This window comes from Thunnus albacares, chromosome 7 (genome assembly GCF_914725855.1).
Source record: "Thunnus albacares chromosome 7, fThuAlb1.1, whole genome shotgun sequence".
Classification (NCBI taxonomy): Eukaryota; Metazoa; Chordata; class Actinopteri; order Scombriformes; family Scombridae; genus Thunnus; species Thunnus albacares.
Genome location: NC_058112.1, coordinates 5,109,009 through 5,120,058, shown reverse-complemented (window position 1 = coordinate 5,120,058; position 11,050 = coordinate 5,109,009). Strand labels below are relative to the sequence as shown.

At 40.6% G+C, this 11,050-nt stretch overlaps 1 protein-coding gene across 1 annotated transcript in view; it reads left to right on the top strand.

Annotated features, from left to right (window-relative positions):
- Positions 1-396: 396 nt before the first annotated feature.
- nrn1la (neuritin 1-like a) overlaps positions 397-11,050 on the top strand; it is a 102,271-nt gene continuing 91,617 nt past the window's right edge. The window contains exon 1 of the mRNA XM_044356364.1: positions 397-632. Within this exon, the coding sequence (XP_044212299.1) occupies positions 575-632 (58 nt within the window). The 5' untranslated portion in view covers positions 397-574. The remainder of the gene's footprint in view (positions 633-11,050) is intronic.

Below are 11,050 nucleotides of genomic sequence, written 5' to 3'. Positions count from 1 at the left end.
TTGTGACAAAATCATATACTGTAGAAAGTAGTCAGACCAGCAGCCACAACACCTTGATGCATCACTATTAATGATCTAGTATGTAACATCATACATCTGCAGAATGAGTACTTTTTCTTTTGATACAAGTATATTTAGCTGATAATACTGTAATGCAGTATTTTTATATTGTTCTACTGCTAGTTTAACTTCAGTAAAGGATCTGAATATTTCTGCCAGCACTGTCAGATTCCCCAGAACCTTCCCTGCATCCTTCCCTCTATCCAGACCAGATCTGACTCCATGTGCAGCCCATCGGGGACCTGCTGTAGACCTTCCTCCTATTCCTCCTCCTCCTCCTCCTCCTCCTCCTCCTGCACGGACGCGCCCTCCCCTTCAGTGGAGCGGATAGGCGCACAGTGGATGCTCTCACACTGGAGTACAGAGCTGCACCAAAGACAGGACGGAAACACTTCCACCAGCGTCGAGAAGCGGGACGGCGGTCTGCCTCTTTTCTTTTAAAAACACAAAAACTTGGGAAATTCCGGCGCAAACCTTCAACTTGCGAGGTCGGAGGACAGATTGTCGGATCAGCATGGCATCCCTGATGAACTCTGCATGCCTCCTCTTCGTGCCTGTTGCTCTTATTCTGAGTAAGTACTGAAAATAATGTGAATGAGTTGAAAGTTGTGTTTCTGTGCAGTGCACAACTTCCCTTGCAGTGAGGAGAATTTGGAGTGACTGTGCGTAAATGGATGGCACAGATAGGATTTAACAGTGCTTTAAAACGACTGATCTTAATGAATGTAGATGTTGCGACTCACTATCTTCTAGACCTGAGTCTGTCTTGCGTCTCTGTGCGCAGCAAGTTCAGGGGTCCCGTAGCTTTCCACATCCATCTCCAGCATCCAGCGGAACATGTGCTGCTGCTGCTGCTGCAGGAGAGATGCGATCAGGAAGAGATCATAAAAAAAACAAATATAGCCTAGAGGTTGTGTGGATGCAGCAGGCTGAGTATGCATGTGAGATTGGTCCCAGAGGTGGATACAGGATGGTTGCGTAAAATGCCGTCGTGATTTTCATTGAGTGTGATCTGCCCGCGTCTCTCCAGCTCTTACACTTCAAACTGCTGCTGATTAAAAGCTGGAGTGGAATATTATATCATTTATTTCCAGTATTAAACACCTTAGATCAATCAGGTAATGTAAATTATAGTAAATGCAGCAGTGGGAAGCATCTCTTTATTTCTAATAATTCTCACCTGCCACCTGGTTTATTAACTCTATGTTATGAAACTTGAGTAATTAGTTAAGGTGAAGTAAGTTTAATGGACAATACTAGTGATTTACATTGGTTTTATCCTCTAAAACAGCATCTAATCCACTTTGAAGTACAGCACACGTTCAAATTCATCATCATCATCTTCATCATCATTGATCCCATCCTGCTGCTGATGTCAGAGCAATGAAGATGAGAGGTTGGATGTGAGTCCTGTGGCAGTGTTACACCGTGTGGGGAAGGGGAAAAAAAAAAAACCCAGAAGGTCCCACCGACGGAGATAAATGATGAATGAATCACATCTGTCCCCCTCCTCTGAGTCTCCTGAGACTCTGTTCAGCTCGGCATCTGAACCTGACCTGAAAACACTCACCTGCTGTCATCGCTCCCATTCACTCAGTCTGTCCCTCCACTCCGTCATTTAACTGCAGCACAGAGGAGAAAATAGACTCTTTGTAATATTAATATTGATTGATGTTTTTAAATGGAACTTTCTTTGTTCTAACCAAATGTGTGCGTGTGTGTGTTTGTGTGTGTGTGTGTGTGTGTGTGTGTTTGTGTGTGTGTGTGTGTGTGTGTGTGTGTGTGTGTGTGTGTGTGTGTGTGTGTGTGCACGCGGTTGTTCTGTCAACTTTCACATTTTTCAAATTCTTTAAATACTTTATCTGAAGATTTAAAAAAACAAAAAAACATCATCCCTCACTGCTTGCACTTTCAAAGACATTGAAACCGACAACTATTAAAGATTTAATTGGCTGAGATTCATAACAGCCTATAATTACCTTTAGCCTATAATTAACTTTTCCCTGAATTTTTAAACCACGCATTATTTACAGTTGCCTTTGATCACAACATTTATATAACATTCTGCAAATGTAAAATGAAAACCTTCTTCTACAATGTTTCTCAAAGGACAAAAAGGAGGATTTGATTCATGAAAGTGAGGAGATTTAACCTGCTCAATATATGCTCAAATGCAGCCAATTAAAGCTCAAATGCAGCTCCATCTTGAGCATGAGGCTCTTCCACAGCAGCATCAAGAGGCTCATAGGGATGTGTGTGTAGAAATGAGGGAAAAGGAGGAAATACAAAACAAAAGGTCTGACATTTTAACTTGTAACAGTAGGAAAAGAAGTGTAAATAATAAATATGATGATGGCTGAATTCCATTTAGCTGCTTCAGTTTCACGTTCCTGGTATTTTGCATGTTGTCACACTGTCATGACTTACTGGGACAGTTGAATAGAACAGAGCCATCGTTAAAGTAACAATCTCAAAGATCTCCTATGCTAATAAGTGGTAATTGCAGGTGTGTTTTTGGACCTCACTTTCCAGAGATCCAAACAGTGTTGCCTGAGTGATCTCAGTCAGTTGGCAGTTGAAGAGTGAGTCTGTTGCGTTAGCTCCGCATAGCCTCTATAGCAGACCAACCACTGCTAGCTGATGGAAAACCCCTCACTAAATGTGCGCAGCTTGTGATTTTTTCTGGGAATTTCACCACCGACACCCAGTTCATAATACTGCAAATGTGAGGGCTTTCATCAGTGGGTCATAGGCTCAATCACCATTGTGTTACCTCATTTGGTGATAGATAGTGACTTAACAGACATTTATTTAAATGAAAATCTTCAAGATTATTACTTTAATGATATTAGATACACTTGTGCTTTTCCTATGTGACAAGCCAAAATGAGTAATAGCCAGTAAACTGTGTGTAGATTATATACAGTATCAGTCAAAAGTTTGGACAGACTATGTGTGTCATGATTCTGTCCCAGTCTGGCTTTATGTCCCTCCACCTGTCCACCAGATGCCCTCGGACTTTTTCCCTGTTTGTTGAACTGGACTGAGTGGCAGTACGCTCTTGAAGTTGAAATTAAAGTTTGCCTTCACACTAGTTGTGAGATGTGACTGAGGAGTTTGTCACACCAAGTTAGACATCAAAGATGCAGCAATTTATACACCAGACAGTTCATTCCACACGTCTTCTGTGTTTACACTCAGGCCATTTAGCAGATGTTCTTATCCAGAGACTGACAGGTGTTTGTTTAGTGGCTGGACTCTCTTTAACTCATCTTCAACACATTATGAAAAAAGGAGTGTTAATATTTGTTTCTGTAGATTTGAATAATTTTCATTTACATCCTCTGAGTGTCATGTGAGAAGAACTGCATCATTTTGAAATTGTAAATAAGAATTTGTAGGTTATAGTAGTGGACTTGTGTATTTAAGTTTATTCGTGTATATTCTTAGATGGGCTTATTGGATATATAAGAGGATTATGTTTTTGGTTTTCTGTTTGCCCCGTGTCCCCAGCCTGCTTTGCCCTCCACACCTGCCCTGCATCAGTCTCGTTAGCCCTGCCCATGCTCCCTGTGTCGTCTCCAGCCAGTCAGCTCCCAGCCTGCCCTTGTGTCTTGCCACCTGTTCCTTGTTGTTTCATTAGTTCACTTTGTATTTAAGTCCTTGTTTTGGATCCTTTGTTCGCCTTTGTTCTGCTCTGTTTGTTCTGTGTTGATCAGTTCTGTTCAGTTTTTCTTTGCGTGTACTCGAACTAAAATACAGAAGTTATTCTCCTGGCTTTGGGTCCACCTGCTCTGCTACTCCTAACAGTGTGTCCAAACTATTGACTGGTGCTTTGTGTGTTATGTCTTTTTGTGCCTTTAAAGGAATAGTTTGACTTCTTTGGAAAATATGCTTATTCGCTTTCTTGTCCAGACATTGATTGATTGATAGATACCAGCTACTAGTTAGCTTAGCATAAAGACTGGAAACAGGAGGTCACCTGGCTCTGTCCAAAGATTTTTAAAAATCATGACTCCTGGAAAACTGCTCCCAGATAAGAAATGCTCCCACACACACCTGTAAAACCAAAAACTGGACTTTTTACACATTGGTTTATGTACAGATGAAATGAAACATGATATGACATGTTAATTAGTGAGCTTTACAAGTGGTGGTAGACAGATTATGCTACCAATAGCCAGGCTAGCTGTTTGCGCCTGCTTCCATGCTAAGCTAAGCTAACTGGCTGCTGGTGGTACCCTGATATTTAGCATACAGATATGAAATTGGTATAAATCTTTTCATATAACAGCAAGAAAACAAACAAGCATGTTTCCCCAAATGTCTTTTGTGTTCCTACTGACTAGGGCTGCATTAAACCATTATCAATCATTAATGATTAATCTGGCGATTATTTTCTTGATTAATTGTTTAGTCTATAAAACATCAGAAAACTGTTAAATATGTCCATCCCAGTTTCCCAGACTCAGTGGTGACATCTTCAATCAAATGTCTTATATTGTTCGATCAACAGTCCAAAACCCAAAGAGATTCAGTTTACTATCATGTTCAGTCAAAAAGAAGCATCAAAGTCTCACATTTGAAAATCTGGAAGTGAATTTTTGACATTGTGGCTTGAAAAATGACTGAAATGATTAACTGATCATCAAAATAGTTGCTGATTAAGTTGCTGTTGATCAGCTAATTGTTGCTGCTCTACTACTGACCTGTTTGAGAAGCCTACAAGTCTACTGTCTCATGATGGATTATAAAAATTCATTTTCGAAAATGCTGCTGGCCCAACATGGAAGTTTTAGTTTAATTCAGATGCCATAGAATATTAAAATGAACCTTTACTGAACCTACACAACATTTATGCAGTCTGAAAAGTTTTGCTATTAGGGTGAATCTCTCTGAAATAACAGAAAAATACTGAATAAATGTAGATGTGTTTGCATAAGGAGGAGACAAGCAGGGTGATCCCTGTCTCCCTGTTCTGACTCGCATTTGCTATTCACACTGTGTTTTCTAGTGTTTGGGGAGATGCTGTGTAAGTCTAGTCTTACAAGGTGTCACTGGAACCTAACAAACTTACAAAAGAATATACAGCATCTGCATCTGCAGTCCAATATAAAGCAAATTCTTCTAAGTGCAAAAACTACCGCTTCAGCAATATGAGAGTCAAAACATTTTATCTGAAATGTGGCTTTAGCAAAACACAGGAGCACCCAAAGGAAACCAAGTTTTGTGGAATAGCAGGCAGCTGAGAGAGAGAGAGAGAGGTTTAGCTGAGTCCTCAGCGGTCAGGATGGGGTTCAAAGGGTAAAAAAGGTCAAATTAAAGGGGTACTCCAGCAATTTAATATCACTCTTCCATAAAGGTGGGAGAGTCAAAAGAGACAGATCGTAAAATTAATGAATCAACACCTATAAAACAGAGGTCATAGATATCCTAATATGGGTCAAGCTCCAAAAAGCTAGAGCCAACATTTCCCATAATGCCACTGAAATGCACATTTGTTAGACTCCCCTAGCCTGGTTGATTAGAGCTTCAATGATTAGCTGATTAATCAATTTATCAATTATTTGCCAACTATTAAGTTATTCACCAACTATTTTGATAGTCAAGTAAGTTTTGAGTCATTTTTTACAACAAAAAATGTCCAAATTCTCTTATTCAAGGTTCTTAAATGTGAATATTTTCTGGTTTCTTCAGCTTTCTATAACAGCAAACAGAATATCTTTGGGTTGTGGACTGCTGTGAACAAAACAAGATATTTGAGGACGTCATCTTGGCCTTTGGGAAACAGTGATCAACATTTTTCACCATTTTCTGACATTTTATGGACCAAACAACTAAGCAATTAACCAAGAAAATAACAGACAGATTAATCGATAATGACAATAATTGTTAGTGGCAGCCCTATGGTTGATGTCAATGTTTTTTAAACTTCAAAAGCTGGTTCTCTTTTATAAATGTGCAGCCTCCAAGCCCAAGCCCAGATGGGAGCTTCATACCATTCGTGTTTTCAGTTATGTTTTGTCTGTTCCATCTCTGCTCAAAAACCGTCAAGTATCAGGGCCAGAGAGAGAGAGGGATGGGTCTCCCCAGGCTGCAGGTCTCCTGTCTGCGTCATTAGCGCCCCAATAATCACATTAAAAGCAGTCCATAGGCAAGGGGGAGATTATGTTTGGCTTTTAATTGTTCTCCTCAGGAAACACTTCCTAACTGCCCTCTCTCTACGAGTTCCCTCTCAGTGGGTCGATTGCAGCGTTTTCAAGGTGTTTTTTTTTAAACTGCAGCACAGACACATGAAATAGAAGATTCCTCATTAAAATAGGTTTAAAAGTCCCATGGAAAATTGCCTGCTGCCCCCCGCTCTCCTCCTTCCTCTTCTCTCCATCCGACTCACGAAGATCACAGTTTCTGCACAACTGAACACACACACCTCAAACACACACACACAGTTGTGTCCACCACGCTGCATACTTTTTCTAACCTACATCCTCCTCCTACTTCCCTCATTCCCTTCTTTCTTTCCATACTTATTCCAGACCTCTCTCTTTTCTGTCTTACTTCTCGTCCCTGCAGTCATTTATATATCTATGCCATCTCTCCATCACTCCTCTTTTTTTATTTTAAACTTGCTCTCTCTCTCGTCTCTGTGGCTCTGCTTCTTTCATCATCTCCCCTCTTTTTTTTCTTCTTTTTTTTTGCTCTTCTCCGTCCTCCCTTCGTCCTTTTCATCAGGGATTCACAGATATTGATAAATCTGATGGTGAGAATCCTGCATCACATGTTTCAAAGCAAAGCCACTTCATTTCCAGAGTTTTCTCTCAAGTTTAAAGATCTTAAGAGTTCTCATGTGGTAAGATATATACGTATATATATGTCTCATGGGAAAACTCTGTTTGATTTTTATGTGATCTCATGAGATCACAAGAGAGGAAACCTCGTAGAAATGAATACATTGCACCAAAGATGAATTGAAAATAAGAAGGTCGTTCAGACATTTGCACCGGCCCGTCAAAATTCGCCCTTCCTCGCATACACTTCCCTTGAAGCTATGTGCAAGGTATGAATGACAAAATCAAGAACGTGGTCACTGTTGTTGAAGTTCGACCAGCAAATTTTCAAGGCCAACTAGAAACAGTGTTGCTTTGCTGCATCTTTTGTTTGAAACTCATCCTGTTTTAGTGATATTAGTTAGTGATAGTTATTTTTTCATTTACAAAACCTTACAACATGGATGCTACTTATTAAGACTCTAACTCTCTCACCTTTTGTCACAGCTGCACCCCTCCACTGCTCATTAAAGGTGTATAGTACATGAATGCTCAAGTTGAACTGAGTGTACTGCATCATCATGGCCGTATCAGCAGCTTTTCACATTGGAGCTGATGACTGAAAGCACTATTGTCAGCTCAGCTGGGAAATACAATCCTAAAGCGCTATTTTGTGAGACCATTAAGTGTATTGAAACACACATTTTAGCCGAGCTAGCATGTGGCTCTAAGGATGGAAATGTCTGTTTGATGAAGACTGAAATATCTCAACAACTATTTTATGGATTCCTGTGAAATTTGATACAGACGTTGACGTCCCCCTTAGGATCAGTTGTAATAACTTTGACAAGCCTCTGACTTTTGATCCAGCGACATCATCAGCTCAAAATTTCAATTTGTCCAATATTTTGGTTTGTGATAAAATACCTGCAAAGCTACTGACATACCCATCTGCCTCTGCTGTACTTTGTGCTTACTGCCAATTAGCAAATGTCATACTATGATGGTAAACATGGTAAATGCCTGCTAAACATGAGCATGTTAACAATGTATTTGTGAGCATACTGCAGCATGCTGATGTTAGCATATAGCTCAAAGTGCTGCTGTGCCTCAAGTACAGCCTCACAGAACCACCAGCATAGTTGTAGACTCTTCAAAATGTACATAGTGTTCATTTAAATGTTACAATCTATCTTTGACATGTATCAGTCAAAAATTTGGTGATTAGATTCCATCAGCGTGACGCATCTTCATCAAACATCGGTCCCTTTAGACAGGAGATATGACAGGATCCCAGGGAGATGCTGGTCGTGGTGGTGGTGGTGGAAGAGTCCTCTGCTGTCCTTCCTCCAATCAGACACCTGTTATACAACCTCCTTTTCCTTCCACTCTCTCTGTATGCCTGCTGTAATCTTCAGCTCTACTTTCCAGTTGTTACCCAACATGCAGACACTCGTGGTGAGGAAAGTAATGTCCACATACACGCACGCACAAACACACACATACACCTAATAAACAGATAAATCTTTAACAAGCACTTAAATCGTTCAAGGACACACTTGAATCTTATACCAGCCAACATACCGAGTACACACACACACACACACACACACACACGCACACACACACAAACACAACAGGATATGTACCTATGTAACACACACATTTGTCTCTTCCAGTTTATTTTGTTGTTTTGGTACCTGCAGCTTCTCCTTGATCCTCCCCTGATGTGTGTGTGTGTGTGTGTATTACTCTAACACACCAGGACATTTAAGCAAAAGGTGACAGTTTGTGTGTGCATGTTTGTGTGTGTACTGCAAGATTTGGATTAAGACCATTTAAACAAGCTTCGTGTTTTTGTGTATGTGTGTGTGTGTGTGTGTGTGTAAGAGTGTGTCAGGGTTCTTCTAACAAATACAAAGTAATGAAGTACCTGCAGAGCATGACTCTCTTCTCCTTATCCCCAAACTGCACTAAGCATGAATATTCATACACACACACACGTACAGTTTAAGGACGCTCTATACACACACACGCACACGCACACACCCACACACATACTGTATAAAGGAGTCACTGTCCTCTATTGTAATCACTCTAATTGAATTCATCTCCTGTTCTCACTGTGTGGTCATGTATGTTGGCATGTGGCTCCTAAAACCAAAATTTGACTCTGAGTGCATGTGTTTGATATGCCTGTTCATTCACATATATGTGTGCGTTCATTCATTTACACAAACCCTCTCTTCTCTCAATCACACAAACTCTCACCACACACACTCTTCATCCCGCAGTGTGTACAGAGAGTGCATAGGGAGGTTATTGGCAAAGAGGGGAACACTGGGTGTCCAAGGTCAGTGGTGCTCTTGTCTTTTTGTCTGCTTCCTGTGGACATACACACACACACACACACACTCACACACACACACACAATTCTATAGGGACCGAGTGCAGAGAGCGTTGGCTTTCAGTCTGAAAGAAGTGAAAGAAATTGAGAAAAGTGAAAAACTCCAATACAGTTTACAGGAACACAATACAAGAGAGAAGTCAGGGGAGTGATATGGAGGGAGAGTGAGCGGGGCAGAGGACAAGTAGAGAGAGAGGACGGAGAGAATAAGATGGAGAGAAGACGTAGGAGGGAGGAATAGACACGCGGAGAGAGATCAGGACCTGTATTTATCAAGCCTGTCAGAAAAAGGCAGACCATCATGGATCACTGACCAGAGCCTCCGGACAATTCAATTTAATATGATCTGAAACCAACAAAAGAGATCCTGCGAAAGCACTTCAACTCTGGAAACTTTGAATAAAACCCGAGAGAGAGAGAGAGAGATAGAGAGAGAGAGAGACAAGTAGAAGTGGAAGAAGGAGAAACATTGTACACAGAAAAGCTGCAGTTCTCTGAAGGACAAATGAGGTGGAAATCTATCTCCCCACACAGTTAAGAGTGAAGACTTCTTAGATGTGTCTACAGCAGCAGTGTAAACAGAGATCTGGAGGCATGTAGAAACTGATGATGCCATCATTAGTCAAAATGTAATCAGGCATCCCTCTAAATGGGCAGAAAATGTGATAAAGTCTGTGTAATAAATGACCGGATTATCTAGCATCTTTAGATTGATAATGCTCTCATCTTTTCCCGGATGGGCAGAGTGTTAACCAGCTATACAGTCGGCTGCTGATGTTAAAAGGTATGCACAGGAACAGTTCAACAGTGCACTTTATATACTGTATGCATATGTATGTTTTCAACATACATATGCATCCCCGGTGTGTCTAGAGACCTATGAGAAAAGACCATCCTCTCTCTTTTTCTCCTGCACCATCTTTCAGTAAATATGTGTGCAAACCAGACCAACACAGCAGTCTTTATTTCCTCCCATCATCTAAGGAAGTGAAGACCTGTTGGATTCACTTTATTTTTTATGTCTGTGACACAATCTTAAACTTGGAAGCTGTAAGTTTCGCCATGTTTTATGCTGTTTTATTGTTTATTTAGCAGGTTAGCCTGTTGGCGTTAGCATGTAGTAGGTTGACGACAGTAGTAGGTTGGATGCTGGTAACTGTTTTTTCATGTTGCTTTTGTGGAACTTCAGATATGTTTTGGGGACCTAAGAGACCAATATCAGTTTGTTGAAAACTAGTATAATGTCACCTTTAAAGCTTCAATAATTGTTTTTTTTTTGACCACTTGGGGGCAGTATAACAAAATTAAAACACAATATTGATGTATTATCACCTTATAAAGTTTTTATTAACGTTGACATGTTAGCAAACACACATCCAACAGACACGGAGCAACATTATCATTCTTTTGGAGTCGTGTTTCTGACCAAAAGATCTCCTTTTAGCTCTGTTTTTGTCTCCACCAACTCCTGAGGGAACTATCAAGCTCTTTAGCAGCTGTGTTTACCAGCTAATTGCTAACTTTGTCTGTCATTTAGTGCTGGGCGGGTTGCGTAGAGTGGGCTTATAAGAGCTTTTAGCTGAAAAATGGCTGCCTGCTGCTTCTGGAAACAACGTTGATGAGAACAATGAAAGTGAACTAAAACAAAATGACTCTTAAAGATGCCGAAACACCTCAAAAAGCCTCAGAGTTGGCCACCTTGCCACTAAAATTCTTTAAATCAGAGCTGCTGCAACTCAGGAAAGAACTATTTCACTTCTCTGAAATTTGGAGAGAACAATGAGGCTCTACACAGTGAGGTCCAATTCAAGGATTT